Raw genomic sequence first — 18,562 nt, 5'->3', positions numbered from 1 at the left:
TCATTCGAAAAGATCAGGAACGTCCATGAATAAAGGCACCAATCAAAAATTCTATGTACGGTGAGTAATCCCGGATACTCATTGTTTCAGTTGGTGGCTAGACTGCCCGGCCTCGTTTGAAAGCAAGCAGGGTGGACATAAAAAAATAAAAGTAAGAAGAAACAAAAAAAGAATCACAACATATGCGCGCAGCGGCTCGAAGGAGCAATACAAAAGCAGTCTTGAATCGGGAACTTCAAACGTTATAGTCCCAATGTCATTACAGGGGAAATGCTAAGGATGACAGAAAAATACTACCACGAGTTTGCATGGATACTGCAGTAGATGCAAATACACCTATGATTAGGCCTGGGCAGCGAACCGAGCCTATTCAACAGTAACCGACTTGGCCAGATTGCGAGGAAAGTCAACATTGAGGCCCTCGAGCACGGCGAGCCAGTATGCAATCAACTGCAGGGGGATCACATTCAGAAGTCCTTGAAGACAATCAACAGTCTTCGGAACCTCAATCTTTTCGGTCTGCGCAGTGGAAAACTCGGGGTCATCGTGATTGCAGATCACGATAGGGCGACCACCTCGGGCAATGACTATGTTTTGTTAATAACTTGTTGTAATAAAACACGTCAAAATGGGCTGACTTACCTTGCTGGTAGGCATTAACTGATTTGATGAAAATATTATCTCGAGTGAGAATCATGATTATAGGCAAATTCTCATCGACCAGAGCAAGAACGCCATGTTTCAGTTCACCAGACATCACGGCCTCGCAGTGGAGATAAGAAATTTCCTTGATCTTGAGAGCACCTGGAGATTGAATTAGCAAGTAATTTGGAATATTGTCCTCAAAGATTCACCAACCTTCCAGTGCGGTTGGGAATTGACTCCCTCGTCCCAAAAGAAGCAAGCTTTTCTGATTTTTGAAAAAGTTTGCGCACATCTGTTTTATAGGGTCGTTAAGCTTCAGGATCTCCTTAAACTGTTCAGAAACCTTCGAGAGGCCTTCCATGATTTCCTCCCGTCTCTTCTGTTTCGAGGCCCTATCCTCACTAAGGGAAAGTGCAAACATAACCATGGCAACGAATTGGGAGGTGTATGCCTTAGTCGAAGCGACACCAATCTCGGGACCAGCATTAATGTGCACACCACAATGGGTCAAGAGAGAAATAGACGATCCCACAACATTCACAACACCAACAGTCAAGGCACCCCGTTCAAGGCAGTAGCGAAGAGCCATGAGCGAGTCGGCAGTCTCTCCAGATTGAGAAACAAACACGCATGTGTCATCCCGGAAAACCGGTGCCTGTCTGTCCAAGAAATCGGATGCGAGCTCCACGGAAATGGGGATCTCAGTAAGCTCCTCAAACACGCCACGCACGGCCATACACGAGTGGTAGCTGGTTCCGCATGCAACAAAGATGATTCTCCTGCAGCGACGAATAGTGGAAATGTACTGTCGAAGACCGCCAAGGGTGACTTGTTTATTCGCAACATCCAGTCGACCCCTCATGGTGTTCACCACGGACTCTGGTTGTTCAAAAATCTCCTTTTGCATGAAATGGTCGAATTTACCCTTCATAATCTCCTGGAGTTCAAGTTCAATTGTCTGGATGGCGCGAACATTGGAGGTACCGTCATCCTTTGTAAGTCGATGGATATTGAGCTGTCCTTCATGGATATGAGCAATGTCATCATCCTCGAGGTACAGAACCTTCTTTGTGTGCTCGACGATTGCAGATGGATCGGAGGACAAGAAGAACTCCACGGGCTGGGGAACTCCATCATCGGAGAGGAAAGCACGGGACTGCGATCGATGAAGAAGAGACTTGTCGGGAGGAGCAAGCAGCCCAGTGGCGGACTTCTTCATGGCAACATGTTGAGAGGCTTGCTCAGCAGGAAGAGCGCCCTCTTCTGAGAATTCAACATCGACGAAGTCGACCTTCATCTTCTTCGAGGTCTTCACGCCGACGACGAGTGGTGAACCCTTCCGGGCAGCAATGACCTCATGGGGGTAGTGTACAGACTTGATGAGGAGACCAAAGGCTCCTTCCAGCTCCTTCACGACCGCCTTTGCCAATACCGTGAAGTCGATGTCGGGCTGCTGATCATACAAGTACTTTGTCAATTTGGCAATACATTCTGTGTCGGTTTCGGTTTCGAAACGAAAGCCTTTGCTTTCCAGCAAAGCCTTCAGTTCCTTGTAGTTGGTAATGATCCCATTATGGACAACAGAGAACTCCCAATTAGGATCAGACCTATCCATTGAGAAGCAGTATGCATTAGCCTTCGAACCCCTCAAGCGTGTGGAGCGCAACATTATCAAGATGATCGCGAGTCAATTTATCTTACCTATGAGGATGGCAATTTTGACGTGAAGGTGTGCCGTGAGTCGCCCAGCGCGTATGAGCAATGCCAGCGTGAGACTCAAAGGTCTTTGTCAAATCCGGTTTGCACTCCTCGATGAGCTCCTTCAATTTGGCAACCTTCCCAACTTCTTTGAATGCACAGACTTCATTCTTCTTGTTGCCGTCAACGGCAAGGCCTGCCGAGTCATAGCCTCGGTATTCAAGTCTCGAGAGGCCTGTAACCCGTCAGTAATTATACACATATTGGATTGCGGGAGCGCAGGAGTAGGCGGGGATCTTTGGGCGGAGAAAGAAGGAGGGGGTGGGGGGGTACAACCATTGAGCAGAGTGTCAAGGACAAACTTGCGGTCTCTTTCCACAAGGTAGTTGATGTAGCCGAAGATACCACTGTAGTATGTTAGATCCGCTGTGCATGCCACGCGAATGAATCTTCGAAGATTCGAGAACATACCACATTGTTATGCAAGGGGGCAGCCAAAACAGATTATCGTTGGTTTCGAAAGGTGAAGGGACTCGAACTACAAGTATGAGGGACCTCAGGGGACAGGTACAGGATCTTTGAACCTATCACCTTGAAAGCCGACACTGGGAGAGAGGAACACAAGATAAACCGGTAGGTGTGATGATAGGGATGTATTGCGGGTAGATGAGAGATGATGTTGTAGGAAGCAAGAGGTCAAGAGACAAGAAGGTGTGTGAAGATCGACAATCAGCAAAGTGGGAAAGGAGGGGAGCTGTTGTTGTTTTATGTTTGTGATCGGCCCACACACAGACCAGGGAAGCTAGTACTAGTACCTACCAACTAGTGAATAATATGGGCCACGGCGAACAAAGAGGCGGTGGCCAATGGTATTCCCCACGCCTCACACAGTTTCTCAGAATGTCTCACCCGTGACTCGGCTTAAAATAATCCCCCATTTGATGGATACATAGCAAAGATCGGCTGTTAACAGTTCAGAGTCCCCACTTAGCATGTCAAAAATAACACTGTTCATTTTATTATTAGCCAACTTGGACCTATACAGTCAGTCAGTCGCTGATCTTCTGGAGCACTAACTATTAACCTATACTAAATTCTTCAACCTCCTGTTCAAACCTGTCTTCTAATGGGCAATAGGGAGTTTTCCTCATTGGGATTTGCCTGGTAATACTGCCATGGCAATAATACATCCAGTAACAGAAAACCAGCTGCATACATAATACCGCATCAGATTACGTATAAGCTGAAACATTACAGCTGAGCCATCTTGAAATAGTCAGCCAGGCCCTGCAAAATATATGCGTGTGTGTTGTCGTCTTAGAATGGGGACATGGATGTTACTTATTTGGCCATGGCTCTTACGCAGGACTATTGTACTGACAATGTTGTAGCTGAGGCACTTTACCTATTTTTTAAGTCCCTTATCTAAGCCATAACTGACAGAACCACGTAGTAAATTTCAGGTACATTAAGGAATCAAGGATGGGAAAATGCGAAGGATACGTTAAGTTGGGATCAGGCTAGCCTATTGTCTGTATTCGTGAAATTTATTGGTACCGACCTGTCTTTCGGTCCTACATCCTAAAAATAATAATTGTGGGGCAGGAATCCGGCATTACCATCAACATATGAGACAAATATACCTAGAATATAGAACTAGTCATACTCTATACATGTTTTGCTTTCTTTAGGAGGGTTAATAATAGTAATATGATTCATTGTTGAACAAGCTGCACAATTTCTATTCTTACAAGCAATCTTTCTTCCATATAACAACCCTCCCAATTGGTCTCGCAAAGTAAAGTCTACGTCGTTTTTTTCATACGAACCCTACATCGCATTTATAAATCAGCCAGCACGGTTCGATGCAACTATATACAAGGACTCTACGCAGCTCTACATGATGTGCACCCCTGGTAGCTCTCATAGCAGCTTGATATGGGACTATACTGGCCATGGGTATATTTTGTGCTAGTGGGTCGGGTAGTCAAATTGGCAAGTAGGACGAATTACTGGTAAATGGATCCGATACAAACGTATATTTTACACCTATCTCTGGGTATGGTCCACCCATCCAGGCTACCTATATGTGTCGTACATTCTACCTTGGACCTTGTGTTTCAGAACTATTTCTACCTGAGGCTTATATCAAACTAGTTCCTAGCACTCTTGGTCCTGTGTTAGTAATAATATAAAGGGTAAGTTTATTGTATGTGGATATTTTGATCTTCCTAGTTGTTTCCATTATGTCATTGCGTGTACCTATCCAGGGTTGATATTATTTGTTTCTAGTACCACAACCCCCCTGGTAATATAACGACTCATGTTAGTCGTGAACATTGCGCTCTTTTTTTGTCTTTTTTTCTTGTCTTTTTTATACGGAGTAGTGTAAGATAACTTATTATAGTATAGTCTATATTGATAGCGTCGAGCTTTGAGGATATAGGACTTTCCTATTACCGATGGATACTAATTATGGCATATTTCCAACCTACTAGTTAGTAAACCCCAGGATCGAAAATTGACCAACACCACTACTTGGTACTCATTCTTCCGATTCCCTTCCATTTCCCATATTCCAAAACATCTGTAAACTGGTTAGAGATAGGACGCCAAGTTCCCAGTGCTAGTCCATTGGTTTGTTTTGCTTTGGGCATTGCTAGACCACTTATGTTATTAGTCATGGATTATCTCTCGAGCCTATACCTGGCATATAACATACTTACTACGGAGTAGTAACATTTGCTATATTCTCATATTTGATGAATTATCATGCCATATTATCTAATATAACAGGCTCTGTACAAGGAATGCAGCAGACTGTTCTTCATATTGCTACTGGTAGGCCCAATATCGAAAATTAAATGGCCACAAAGAATAGTGACTAGTAGTCAGGGTTACGCTACGACTAGCCTGTAGGTATGCCACCTTTGTACTTACTTAAATATAATATATGGCAGGGGGGATACCATAAAGGTAATGAAAAGTATCTCATATGATTTGCACTCGACAGAACACGGATCATTACAGCAGACTACCAGGTATCTGTTAGGTTTGATGGACGAGGATATTCAAGCAGGACCTGTGGCATACCCCGCGATGATATACATTTTGTGACAATGTATACTCTGTTTACTTGGTATAAGACGCAGTTGTGTTTCAAAACTCCTAGCCGCTCTATGCTACTCGTCAAGATTATCTAGCCTAGGTATTGTGAGCTTGACTATCAGCTGATTGGCCAAAGTATCAACAAGTGTCTGGCAAGAGGGTATGTCAATGGTCATGATCTCCACGGTAATTAGTTATAGAATACATATCAACTTTTCATGGGTCCTCGAGTGTAGACATGATTTTTTCCTTTTTGACCCGGTCTATATGTTTGAATATATAATGTATCACCCTACAGACATAATATACTCCAAACCTCGGTTACAGTATTCACCTGTCTAAGATGTGTAGTGGTTGCAGGTCATGTCAGGTCTTTTCTTGTGTACTTTGAATGTAGGATACTTGGCTTAGTCAACTGATGATTTAGCTTGGCTTGAATGACAGTATACCATGTTGGATGTTATCATAAGTCAATTGCACTGCCAGATGCTGTTAGTAGAAACTAGCTGATTAACAGGCAAAGCAGACCTCGAATGCTGCGAAAAGCCCCCATACCTCAGAGTTACTACCTAGAATATACCGATATTTATTGAAAAAGTATACCGTGGTCCCAAGGATCAAATTTGAAAACGAAATATGATGGAGAAAGAAGGTGTAGTGTGCTGCTGATTAGAGGCCTGTATTTTCTAGATAATTCCAGCCAAGCACGCATCTATCCTATCATGAACTGTAAGTACTAATGTGCAGAATCTAGAACCTTTCGCAAGTGGTTAGGACCCTTTTGTCTTCTATTTTGGCAGAAAAAATAATAATATGTGCACATCAATAATTTGAAAAAGCCAACTGATCAAAAAATAATATTAGCAGCTTCTCATCATCACTATAATTAAATGAATTGGACAAATCCTACAACTTGTGTTGTGATTATGTTCCCTTCCTCTCCCTTTCACTGCCGTGGTAGGGAGAGTAACCGATCGGACCGGGCGCAACTTTCATTGAATTACCAAATTCCTCTGCCTCTCACACATCAACCATTTCCTTTCCGTTGCTTCTATTGCTGTCGTTGAAGTTTTCCTATCAAACAGAACTCTGGCAAGATTATCCGTCAGCGCAACCAATCTAGCCTCCTCCCGATTCCCCTAGAAACCAATCTCGTTTTCAACTCAGAGTCAACCCGCCGCGCGCTGTCTGGGTCAGGAAATATCCCCTGGCCTAATGTCCACTTAATACCAGATAGGTTATATTCAAGGATGCTACCATTTAACTACGGCTGCTTTGGTTTTGGCTAGTAGCCACCTTTCAATATGTCTCGCTCTTCGGCAGGCTTTGCGGACTTCTTCCCTACGGCTCCGTCGGTCCTCCAGCAAAAACGGATCAAAACCACCCGAGACCGACCACGACCAAAGCCGCAACTCGAAAATGATGAAAGTGGTGAGCCGGCTGTGCAGTCTGCTGTATCGGAACAGCCTCACAATCCAGCCGCCGATGGTATTCCTGCAGACTCTCACGCAGAACCGAAGAAGACGTCAGTCGAAACCATCGGGTATGGACCCGCAAGCTCTGCAAACACGGGTCCTACAGCACCCAGCTCATCTGCCCTTCAAAATGGCGCTCCCTATCTATATGAGGGGCGCTTTGATACCCTCACACCATTGACAAATACAGAATCCTCGCCACCCCATAAATCTAGCCCACCCCAAAATAAGACGAGGAATGGTGTTGCAGAGGATCACTCCTTCTCTGGATGCGAGGAACAAAAGCCTGCCATGACGCCTCTACACACCCCACCAACACCCGAATCACACGGCCGCCGCCTAGAGAGCATCAGGGGCTACAAACTTATCTACGATCCTGACGTTGAAAAACGTTCGTCTTCAAAGGAGAAGCGGAGGAAACCTCGCTATGCGGAAATTCTACCTAAAAAGCAGGATGACGAACAGACTGATCCCCGCCTCTCAATATCAAATTACACGAAAGGTGCTGGATGTAAACAAAAGACGAAATACCGACCCGCACCATACAACTTGAAACACTGGCCTTACGATTCAACCTCGACACTAGGACCGGGACCTCCAGTACAAATCGTTGTCACCGGATTTGATCCTCTTACTCCCCTTGCGCCTATTAGTGCGTTGTTTACAAGCTTCGGAGACATATCGGAAATCAATAACCGGACAGATCCTATAACCGGAAGATTCCTCGGGGTGTGTTCTGTGAAATACAAAGACAGCGGGTCGTTCAGAGGTGGTGGTCCGGTCCTCGCAGTAACGGCAGCTCGGCGTGCCTACTATGAATGCAGAAAAGACCAGCGTATTGGGACCCGCCGAATCCGTGTTGAGCTGGATAGGGATGGGACCGTCACCGAGAGAATTGTCTCCAAAACAGTCGATTTGCAAAGAGTCGTTCCAAAGGGCAATGTTCCGGCGTCCGAGGAAACAAAAGTCGAACCCCAAGCAAAGAACAACGAGCCCCCACCAAGCGCGCCGAAAGGTCCTTCTGGTAGATCATCAATGCGGCCCCTTACGATACCAGAAGGACCGAGGGCGACTTTTTTCAAGCCTACTATGACGTCGCTAGTTGAAGAGACACCGATCTTGAGTCAAATAAAACGCGACCCATATATTTTCATCGCACACTGCTATGTCCCGGTTCTCAGCACAACAGTGCCGCATCTGAAGAAAAGATTGAAGTTATTCGATTGGAAAGACATTCGTTGCGATAAAACCGGATATTATATCATGTTCGAGAACTCTCGGCGCGGCGAGGAAGAGACAGAACGTTGCTATAAGATGTGCCATATGAAACCACTGTTCACGTATATCATGAATATGGAAAGTCAGCCCTATGGTAATCCCTCATACGAACGAAGCCCGAGTCCCGCACGATTCCAAGCAGAGCAACGTGAGCGGGCTGAAGCTCAAAGGCTGCAGAAAGAAGCCACCTTGGACATTGAAGAGGAGAAAAAGCAACGAGCGCTTGACTTGGATCCTTGCAAGGAGGTGCTTTTCATCATAGTACGAGACCTCAAAGACAAGCTGCTCGAGGACGTGAAGTCGCGCATTGCTGCTCCAGCCCTTTACGATTATCTCGATCCTGATCGCCATGCACCAAAGAGGAAAAAACTCGGCATTGCTGATCCAGAAGGAGCTAAGAGGCCGATGTTTCAGGTCGATGTTGACAGTTCACTCGGCACTTCCGATTCGCGCTCCGAGTTAGCAAATGATCGGGGTCCTTTCACTACTTCCAATCTCAACATACTCGCGCTTCCACGCATCAGAAAGGCTCGGCGCCTCGACCCAACTAATGCCGCTTTCTTGGACGAAAGGCGCAAGCAGCCTTTACGAAGAAAAGAAGTTAGACCTCTTTATCATCGTCTTCAGCAACTTCATGATGTGGAAGACTCGGATGATGAACAAAGAACGCCGTTTACCAGAGACACAGATGAGCAAGACAGCCGACGAACTAGCCGGATCAGTTCAGCATCGTTAGAGTCCGATGATGATGATGATGATGATGGGTTTGTTTCTGAGCCATCAAATATATCAGTGGTCCAGAATTTGATTGATTCAAACCGGGATGGCACTATCGAAGTTTCCGAAGATGTCGTATTTCAAAACGAATCAGCTCAAGAAAATTTACTCACATCGCACAAGAGGAAAAGGGACAGCAAAGAATTCACGGCACACAAGAGGCAGAAGGACGACGGCGAACTTTTCAGCATTGACCCGACAACAGGAACGGCTAACGATCATGTGGGTAGTATCTCTACTCTACACGTGGCTGACGATAGAAATCTAATTTGGGGGAAACCGACGAGTTCTATCGAAGAGAAAGAAACCCAGGAGAGCGCAGAACACCCCGATAAGCAGGATGGGAAAACAAGCCCATCCAGTGTCGAAAGGGTCGATACCGAATCTCCTGTGTACGGAGATGATCATCATGGCATAGTGCTTCCCATTGATGAGCGTGACAATGAAAGGCTGCTTGACGGGTTGAAAGCGGAGATTGTATGGAAGGTCTCATATGATGAACCACGACCGTTAACAGAAGACGATGATGCTATGATCATGGATCTCGATGGTTGGCAGAACCTCATAAAGGACGAGGAAGATTTGCGTTTCCTGCAAGACATCTTAACCCAACACCCTATGGCCAGTGTTGGTAATCTCGCAGCATGGGCATGGAGACAAAAGGAGATCAAAACTCTGAACCGTCCCAGAGGAACCGGCCCAGTGCATGAGCAAACTACCATTCACGGCTACTACGTGTCGAATACAACAGGGTCGGCTCGAACCGAGGGGAGGAAGAAGATACTGGAATCCGAGAAATCAAAATACCTACCGCATCGAATCAAAGTCCAGAAAGCCCGAGAAGAGCGCGAGGCTAGAGCGAAGGACGACCCCCATACTGTCGCTGCCGAAGCTGCAAGAATAGCTGCAGCGAAGACCATCTCTAAGTCGACATCTAGGTCAACACGGGTGAACAATCGTCGGCTCATTGCGGACATAAATGCACAAAAACAGGCTCTTCCCACCCAGAGCGGCGACAGCGACGTTCTGCGATTTAATCAATTGAAAAAGCGAAAGAAACCGGTTCGCTTTGCTCGATCAGCAATCCATAATTGGGGTCTTTACGCCGAGGAAAACATCTCCGCAAATGACATGATCATCGAATATGTGGGGGAAAAAGTACGGCAGCAGGTTGCCGACATGAGAGAGAGACAGTACCTGAAGAGTGGCATAGGCAGCAGCTATCTTTTTCGTATCGACGAAAACACAGTTATAGATGCCACAAAACGAGGGGGTATTGCTCGATTTATTAATCATAGCTGTACGCCTAATTGCACTGCCAAGATCATAAAAGTCGACGGAAGCAAAAGGATTGTCATATATGCTTTGCGGGATATCGAACGTGGTGAGCCTCCCAAATCTTTGATTATCAATTCCGTACTGGTCGACTAACTGTCCCACAGATGAAGAGCTCACTTATGACTACAAGTTCGAAAGAGAATGGGACAGCGATGACAGAATCCCCTGTCTTTGTGGTTCAACTGGCTGCAAAGGCTTCCTCAATTGAGCCCTGCATTCTATGCTTACATTGCCCCTCGATCAAGGAGATTTTTGGTTGCTTAATTAGCGTTGAACCTAGTAGATCGGCTGAGAATTACTGGTCGGGAAACACCCCGTGGAATTTGAATGTCCGCTTGAATATAGCATACCCATTTGTTGTAACCTCCCATTACTTTTCATTGTACCTCATAATTCCAATAATGCGCCATTGTAATCATTATGTACCATGTACCCATCCCATTAGCGAAATGGGGACCCTTGAGTAATTGCTACAAGTGCAGCATTGTCTGAGAGTCGAACGGTGGCTAAGTGAAAATCTATATATAGTGCCAAACTCGACATCTCGCTGTCCATTGGAAAATGAGATGGGAAGGATGATATGCGCAGAATGTATTGCACGCAAAAAGATCATCACAGATATCATGTAGTCCATGATGAACGTCGACATTAGACTAATTAATAATTCACATATTAGTGATAGTGATAAACTGAATTGAGGGGTCTTTCGAACCTAAATGACTTGGAAGAAGAAAATTTGGGATCCCTTCTTTAATCATGTATTCATGACCACAGTTTCCACAGACCAGCTTTCCTTCAATGACCTGTGTTTCCAGAAGAAGTTTGTGGATATCCCTTAGCAGGCCTTCATCGCCCAGTGAATCATCTGCGGGCTTGTTCTCGGGAAGTTTGGGGAAACCGAGCTTTAGAACAAGTGAGCATAACACTGTCCGAATAAAATGATTGCGGCGGAATCTACTGACCTCATTTGCAATCACCTGTAGCGCATCCCAGTCAAGTCGAGGAAGTATATTACGAATAAAATCCGGTTGAAAGTCAAGCTCCTGTTGTTCGAGTTCGGCATCTCGAAAATGAAGTGGAAAGGAAGCTGGTGATGTCCTGCAACTTTTCACAGCGCAAGCCAAGAAATTTGCTGTAAACAATTTCATATTCCCTGCAGTAGCCTAAATTTGTAATTTTATACCGTTAAAAAACAACCGAAACTCGGGGTTAGGTGTAGGGGGATGTTTATGTACAAGATGCTGCTGAGCAGAAAGTGCTATCAGAATTTACTTGCCCCGGAAAATTTCAATATCGGGACGGATTCAAGCCTCTCCCGCTAACTGTCAAATTGCATACAGAAAGCCACTAACCGATTATCCTTTTGTTCCTTTCCTCCCACCTATTGATTCAAAAGTGCGCTATTTTGCTCGGGAAATGTCGAGGAAGTGCATCAGTCTGATGTCCAACGTCTTGACTAAATATCGACAGTTTATTTATCAATTTTGTTTGTTACAACTGAACACAAAAAGTTCCCATGTAAGAGCTCAATATGTAAACCGGAGTGTTCGAAAATAACATCAATTTCAAACTATCTTTGGAATTATTATCTTCTCAAGGCTTATTTAGTCATAACATCCACGAGATCGTCATCTGTGATTTGATAGTCTGCTAGGCAGGATCCAGGATCCAAGCGATCACCATCAAATACTAAATAGATCTCTTTTTCCAGTGCGATCTTATTTGCCTTACGGAAAGCAGTGATGATTTGGAAGATAGGCGCTTTGGGAGGAGTTCTTGTTGTAAACTCATCATGACCAGGGCACTTGAGAACGACTCTAATAGATAGGTTTTGGTCCCTCTCGCTCGTCTCTTCAATATTCAACACAGACTGATCCAACCCACGTTCATTGATCGGCGAGAACTGTCGACTATTGAAACTGTTGGGGCAGCTCGTGACAGCTTCCATGTGGATATGAACGGATTTCTCGCCAGAATCGGAAGTATGCGAAAAGAGAGTATCACTCGACGGTTTGATTCCCAAACTTCTGCAAGTTGTTACATCAAAAAGCCGCCTACCCTTCCATGTCAAAAATATGGAGGGTTGCGTATCTTCCAAGAATTTGTGACGATGACACCAAGCCAAGCGAACGTCTCGGAGTGGTTGTGTCATTCTGCGATAGACGATAAGTGGCTGTGTATTCTCAATCTGCGAAGTAATAAGAATTTGGACGACATCATCGGCTGCATTATCCTTTCGTGATTCGGGAAAATTCTCGCCAGGAACTGCACTACCCCGTTCATGATGTGGCTCCCGAGATGGCTCATGTTCGCTCTTCGGGCACTCTGTTGTATGCCTCGAATTTGTGGCTCGGACACCCGAAACCCGACTGCGACTGGGAGAAGAAGACCATGAGTCCTCGGACACAAGAGACTTGGTGCGCTGGCGCTGGTGGGGTTCGACCTGATTGCGAGGTCTAGAGGAGCATTCGTGAAGGTTTCTTTCACCACATGTTATCTGGTCATGGCACGTTTGGGGTACGCTTCCCCGGGAAACATGTTGCTCTGGTCCTAGCTTACTGTCTGTTGAGATGTCAACTCCATTTTCCAGTCTCTTCCGGGCATCTCTACTGGCGGCAATAATGTCCTTGTAGGTTTGGTCTCCACGACGATAAAAGTCTGAAGACGGCTCTTCGCCTCTGCTTGCCCAGGAAGGTCTATTAAAAAACGGCCGCATGGAGATTATTTGGCATTGCACCAGACAGAATACTAGAAATTTCGAATTATTGAAACATGGACAAAAGGTGGGATTTACGGTTGGAGGGGCAAGTCGAGGACATAAGCAAACGAGGTGTTCCCAAAAAAAAACAACGGCGTCGTTGGACGAAGCACGTGCCATACTTCCCGCTCCCATGGGCCAATCCTGTTGTATTCCCGGAACAAGGTAGTTTTTGCACTCGGTGACAATAGTGGCCCATTAACAATTCAAGCATCTGAATAAAGGAAATACCAGAGTAGGAATCATGGAAAACGGTGCATCATCTGAAGGCAAAGACCCGTCCACATTCCTCGGCGAGATCATTGGCGCACCTGTCACAGTGAAATTGAATTCAGGTGTTGTCTATAAAGGTTATGAATCTCCATCAGAGATAAAGTTATTATACTAATATTCTTTTGAATACAGGGGAACTCCAATCAGTTGATGGCTATATGAATATTGCCTTGGAAAGATCCGAAGAGTTTGTGAATGGGAATTCAAGACGGAAGTATGGCGATGCTTTTGTTCGGGGGAACAATGGTTTGTCAATCCTTCATGACCGATGTGTTTTCATTTCTGATTATTATTTGCACATTTAAGTACTTTACATCTCTGCGGATTAAATTGCATCAGGCTTCTATTCTGATTAGTCTGCCGCAAGTCCACAGCAATCATGTCAACCCCATCATACATGAGATATTGTGATCAAGACATCTATTTTCTGAAATGGTTTGTAAATTCTGATTCAATCTTACTAAACTGCAGGTAGAATACTTTGTAATGTGTTGTGTTAGGATGTGTATCCTGTGCTCTTTTTCCGAGGCAAATTTTGTGTTATTTCTGGCTTGTTATTCTGATTTTCCAATGATTCTGTTAGGGCATTCTCTGCACTCGAATCCTTTTACCCTGTAGCAGATATCACATTGATAGATAATGTTGATTTACAACAATTACATGGGGGGTGAGTGGCAACAGCGTAGTGTACTGGGAGTTACACGGCACAATTTCCCATGGAGTTTTGTATAACCCCGCGTCTAAATTTTCCAGATGCCCCACCACAGAGTTCAACTGAAGTTTTGGATCATATCATGAACAAGTCTTGATGTGTAAGCTCAGCTAAATTACTTTTTACTAGATTTTAGGTTTGTATCAAACCTCCCATGTTCTATCTCTCTATCTCTTTGTTTCATTGATGACAGTGTACTAATTGTTTTTCCAGAATTAGGGTGATCTTCAAAGTCATTAGACAAAATGACATTACAGGCAATCAGATATGAAAGCGGTGATCTATCTATAATCGATCAGCTGCAGCTCCCACACGTGGAAAAATATGTCAAAGTACGAACTGCTGAAGAGGGATGGCATGCAATCAAGGATATGCGAGTTCGTGGAGCACCTGCTATCGCGATTGTGGCTGCACTTTCTCTTGCAAGTGAACTTCATGAGCTTGTGTCTACCAATAAATTATCTACCAATGTGGAAGATGTTCAGGTGTTCATCAGTGAGAAATTACAATATCTTGTGAGCAGCAGGCCCACTGCTGTCAACCTCAGTGATGCTGCTCGCAAGCTTGAAAATCAAGTGAAACTATGCGCCGAAACCGCTGGGTCAACAGGTCATAGGGTCGCTACTGCGTTTATCCACGCTGCGGAATCAATGTTGGCCAAAGATTTGGAAGACAATAGAAGGATCGGAGAAAACGGCGCAAGATGGATATTGGAAAATTCCGTTCTTCGAGATTCAATGGCCACGGTGCTTACACACTGCAATACAGGGTACGTCCTATACGAATGATGAGAGACATTTGTCACTTACGAATCTAGTTCTCTTGCTACATCAGGCTACGGCACTGCACTGGGCGTAATTCGGTCCTTGGCCTCCGCAGGAGCTTTGGAACACGCCTATTGCACAGAAACAAGACCCTACAACCAAGGTTCCCGCCTTACTGCATTCGAATTGGTCCATGATCGTCTTCCGGCGACATTGATAACAGACTCAATGGCGGCTGCCCTTCTTGGTAAAGATGACTCCAACGTCAGTGCTATTGTGGTTGGGGCGGACCGAGTGGCCGCCAACGGCGATACCGCAAATAAAATAGGAACATACGGACTCGCGGTCATTGCAAAGCACCATAATGTAAAGTTTCTTGTGGCTGCTCCACTAACAACACTAGATATGGCTACGCAATCCGGTGGCAAGATTATGATTGAAGAGCGTCCCGCCTCTGAGATTACCAGTGTGAGAGGGCCACGTGAAGGAGCTTCCCAGGTTGATGAACTGCAGGTGGACACCATATGCATAGCTGCCAAAGGTATCAATGTTTGGAACCCAGCATTTGACATCACCCCCGCTGCTTTGATTGATGGAATCATAACAGAAAAAGGTGTGATTGAGAAGGACGCAAGTGGGGAGTTTCATCTGGAACGCTTGTTCGAAGACTCTTCTGTACCATGTGCACCCATGGTGTGATTTTTTTGACTGTGCTCGGATTTTTCTGTGCTCTTGTACCTCCCAATTTCATTTAGTAACCCATCAATTCTGCATTCAATGGTGCTCAAATGATTTTCTAGTGCTTGAGCCGTCCTCTCGCCCCTACAAATGGATCAGATTTGACTAAACAAGCAGTGGGCTAGGGCATATGAAGCATAAGAGAGCAATCAAACAGGTGTCTAGAAGGGAGAGAATATATACTCAGCGATGTCTTTAAAGGCCTATGTGATATCTGATGTTAGTTCAGGGGCTAAGATAGTTTTTTGTGTATATTGTATTGTACCTTGTAGAGGGTAAATAGGCGGGAATGGAATTGCAGTGATAACTAACCTCTTTGATGTCTGGATTTGGGGTAGACATGTTTTGTTAGGTATAGAATAATGGGTTTATATGTGGTGAGAAGATGTACTTCTCACGACCGACTCATCAAACATTTGGCGGACGACTGGGCACATCAGGCGGGGAAATTTACCCAGCGTGACGGCAATTTTTCTTGGCATGTGTGCCATTAGACCTCAGAATGGGGCAGATCTGATCCAACTTCTGAATCCTGGTTCTGAAATACTAGATAATCAGATTAAGAAATTCAATTTATATCTATATTATGTTCTATAATAAGATAGTAATGTATATTTGAATAAATTATTATGATATTATCTATACTGACGTGGATCAAGAAATATATTATTTTGTAGTACTTAGAGTGTCATCTCCAATCCGCAAAAACCAATCTAATCCGCACCAAATCCGCAACAAGTTGGATTTGGATAGAGGGGGTCAGAATCTGTAGTAGATTTAGATTCTTTAAGTAAAATCTATAGATTTTTAGTAAAAATCATAAAATCTAAAATATAGGATTAGCTTGATTTTATCTCTTTATATAAAGTATTTAGATAATATTTTAATAGGTTTTATATAAGAAATACATAAATTTTATATATATTAAAGAAAAAATATTTATTTATATATAAAAATAAAAAGGTTATATAAAATATACATAGTAATTTAGATATTAATATAAATATAAATATATTTATATAAGTATTCTAAAGTTAGTATTTTTATAATTTTTACTTATAAATTAGCTTACTAAATAGTAGAGATGGACTGGGTCGGTTTGAGTTGGATCGGTTCCCCAATGGATCGGTTTATCGGATTGGTTTTTATAGAAACCGATCCGACCCAATCCAACACTACTAAATGGGTTTCTTAGGTAGACTAGTCTACTTTAAGTTATATTTTAGTTCTAATTAGGCTTATCTAGGTAGAGATCTTTGATAATTTAGATTCTATGATTTTTACTATAAAATCTGTATTAAATCTATAAGTAGGTTTAGATACTGAAATTAGAATCTAAATCTGTAACAAGTTAGATTCTACCCAGAGAGAATCCACACTAATCTGCTCCAAATGACACTCTAGTAGTACTCTAGGTACTGTACCAAATAGGTAGGTAACATACTAGGAATAGTGGTAATAAACATTATAAGAAATAATAAGAGAGAATTATTAGTAATCACTATAATTAATTACTAATTTTTGAATACAGATATAGAATTTAGAGTCTATAGATATAATTTATAACTAACTTGGCTTTCAAAATCTGAATGTATAGATTATTCAAGATAATATAGTAAAATAGCTGATTTAAACAGAAATTAATTATATCAAAGCTTCTTAATTCCTCTTATAATTTAGACAGGGATTCAAGATATTTACATATAAAAGATTATTAATCAAGCTAATCTAATTAAAGCAAGGGCTTATGTAAGCGGCGGCGTGCTGATTGATATGGGGATTGGGATAGACATTGTTTAGGCAGCTAATCCTCTACTTATTAACAGATATCTCTATAAGATAAGAGATACACAAGTAGAGAGGTAGATATATTAGTTTTTAAAATAAATTACTTATTTCTTTTAAATAATAATTCTCCTGACTATTATATATAGCAGGATCTCTTTAATTAGATATTAGTTATATATTTATTTATAAGTTAATTTTTATCTGCTTTTATCAAGCTGAATTATTAATCTTTATTTTTAATTATAATAATTATCTCTTCTTTTTAAGATATCTTAACTATGAGATATTAGCCTTATAATTAATTAGATTAGAATATAATTAGTTAATTATTTATAATTACTAGATATCTTAATTAGATAAGTTAAATAATAATTTAATAATAATATAATAAATAAGTTAAATTTTATTATCTATTACTTTAAATAATAAATAGACTTAATATTAAATAAATTACTAGTTATAGTATAAAAGCTAGTAATTTTTCTTTACTTATTTATAGAATTTCTTTCCTTTCTTCTAATTCTTTTTATTAATGATTTTATATATATAAATTATTTATTTATTATTTTACTATTAAGATCATGTTTAATTAATATTATAATTTTTAATATTATTATAACTTTTAAATATAAGATTCTTATAGAAGCTAGCTTCTTATAAAATACTAGAATAAGTAATTATTTACTTAGTAATTAGTTAGTAAGCTAATAGAATATTTATAAAAAGTAATATTAAGTATATTCTAAGTAATAAGTAGCTAGAGTAACTAATAATAATTATTTTATAAATATTATATAATTACTAGATTAGTATTAAGTCTCTGCTAGTTATATTAAATTTATTTATTTTTATATTATTTATACCTACTTTCTTACCTCTTAAGTCTATTAAAAAAAAGAAGAAAAAGAAAGATAAAAATAAAATAAAATAAAAGAAAAAAAAAATTTTATTTATTTATTTTTCTAGCTTTATAGTCTCTTATATAATAAATACTAAAGTTTAAATAATAATTACTAGCTCTTTTTTTAGTTTTTTTAATAATACTAGCTTTATCTAGTATCTATACTACTCTAAAAAGATTAAAGTAATAAAGTTATATAACTAGTTATATAACTTCTTAAAGTATATATATTACTAATAACTTAATAAAAAATACTAGCTAGTTCTTAATCTTTTTTAAAATATAATAAATATAATTTTAATTTTACCT

The 18,562-nt window shown here is 41.8% G+C and overlaps 5 protein-coding genes across 5 annotated transcripts; 2 read left to right on the top strand and 3 right to left on the bottom strand.

The window, feature by feature from the left end:
- Positions 1 to 3: 3 nt before the first annotated feature.
- gfa1 (glutamine--fructose-6-phosphate transaminase (isomerizing) GFA1) lies at positions 4 to 3,126 on the bottom strand. The gene is made up of 6 exons (XM_024813304.1): positions 2,815 to 3,126; positions 2,680 to 2,750; positions 2,347 to 2,578; positions 859 to 2,252; positions 643 to 804; positions 4 to 587 (listed from the first exon to the last, which is right to left on the bottom strand). Exons 1-6 carry the CDS (start codon positions 2,817 to 2,819, stop codon positions 367 to 369), a joined length of 2,085 nt encoding a protein of 694 aa, XP_024670317.1. The 5' UTR covers positions 2,820 to 3,126; the 3' UTR covers positions 4 to 366.
- A 3,188-nt stretch (positions 3,127 to 6,314) lies between these two features.
- On the top strand, positions 6,315 to 10,672 carry set1 (histone methyltransferase SET1). Its single transcript, XM_024813303.1, has 2 exons — positions 6,315 to 10,365; positions 10,424 to 10,672. The coding sequence occupies exons 1-2, from the start codon at positions 6,756 to 6,758 to the stop codon at positions 10,525 to 10,527; spliced, it is 3,714 nt and encodes a 1,237-aa protein (XP_024670316.1). The 5' UTR covers positions 6,315 to 6,755; the 3' UTR covers positions 10,528 to 10,672.
- Positions 10,673 to 11,568, bottom strand: BDW47DRAFT_108743 (RNA methylation protein TRM112). Its single transcript, XM_024813302.1, has 3 exons — positions 11,282 to 11,568; positions 11,032 to 11,221; positions 10,673 to 10,972 (listed from the first exon to the last, which is right to left on the bottom strand). Exons 1-3 carry the CDS (start codon positions 11,465 to 11,467, stop codon positions 10,968 to 10,970), a joined length of 381 nt encoding a protein of 126 aa, XP_024670315.1. The 5' UTR covers positions 11,468 to 11,568; the 3' UTR covers positions 10,673 to 10,967.
- Positions 11,569 to 11,863: 295 nt separating this feature from the next.
- On the bottom strand, positions 11,864 to 13,114 carry BDW47DRAFT_108742 (small ubiquitin-related modifier domain-containing protein). Its single transcript, XM_024813301.1, has one exon. It carries the CDS (start codon positions 13,033 to 13,035, stop codon positions 11,920 to 11,922), a length of 1,116 nt encoding a protein of 371 aa, XP_024670314.1. The 5' UTR covers positions 13,036 to 13,114; the 3' UTR covers positions 11,864 to 11,919.
- A 1,193-nt stretch (positions 13,115 to 14,307) lies between these two features.
- Positions 14,308 to 15,525, top strand: BDW47DRAFT_118779 (S-methyl-5-thioribose-1-phosphate isomerase; the record flags this gene model as incomplete). Its single annotated transcript, XM_024815260.1, has 2 exons — positions 14,308 to 14,831; positions 14,880 to 15,525. 2 exons carry the CDS (start codon positions 14,308 to 14,310, stop codon positions 15,523 to 15,525), a joined length of 1,170 nt encoding a protein of 389 aa, XP_024670313.1.
- Positions 15,526 to 18,562: the final 3,037 nt, after the last annotated feature.

Source organism: Aspergillus candidus (genome assembly GCF_002847045.1).
Source record: "Aspergillus candidus strain CBS 102.13 unplaced genomic scaffold BDW47scaffold_36, whole genome shotgun sequence".
NCBI classification, from domain to species: Eukaryota; Fungi; Ascomycota; class Eurotiomycetes; order Eurotiales; family Aspergillaceae; genus Aspergillus; species Aspergillus candidus.
This window is presented reverse-complemented; position numbering and strand designations above follow the sequence as displayed.

Coding starts and splice junctions, on each gene's coding strand:
- gfa1 (XM_024813304.1), bottom strand. Junction 2,253..2,346: donor CAAAATTGCCATCCTCATAG/GTAAGATAAATT, acceptor CTCAATGGATAG/GTCTGATCCTAATTGGGAGT. Junction 588..642: donor AGTTAATGCCTACCAGCAAG/GTAAGTCAGCCC, acceptor AACAAAACATAG/TCATTGCCCGAGGTGGTCGC.
- set1 (XM_024813303.1), top strand. CDS start 6,756: ATGTCTCGCTCTTCGGCAGGCTTTGCGGACTTCTTCCCTACGGCTCCG. Junction 10,366..10,423: donor TTTGCGGGATATCGAACGTG/GTGAGCCTCCCA, acceptor ACTGTCCCACAG/ATGAAGAGCTCACTTATGAC.
- BDW47DRAFT_108743 (XM_024813302.1), bottom strand. CDS start 11,467: ATGAAATTGTTTACAGCAAATTTCTTGGCTTGCGCTGTGAAAAGTTGC. Junction 11,222..11,281: donor TACAGGTGATTGCAAATGAG/GTCAGTAGATTC, acceptor CTTGTTCTAAAG/CTCGGTTTCCCCAAACTTCC.
- BDW47DRAFT_108742 (XM_024813301.1), bottom strand. CDS start 13,035: ATGCGGCCGTTTTTTAATAGACCTTCCTGGGCAAGCAGAGGCGAAGAG.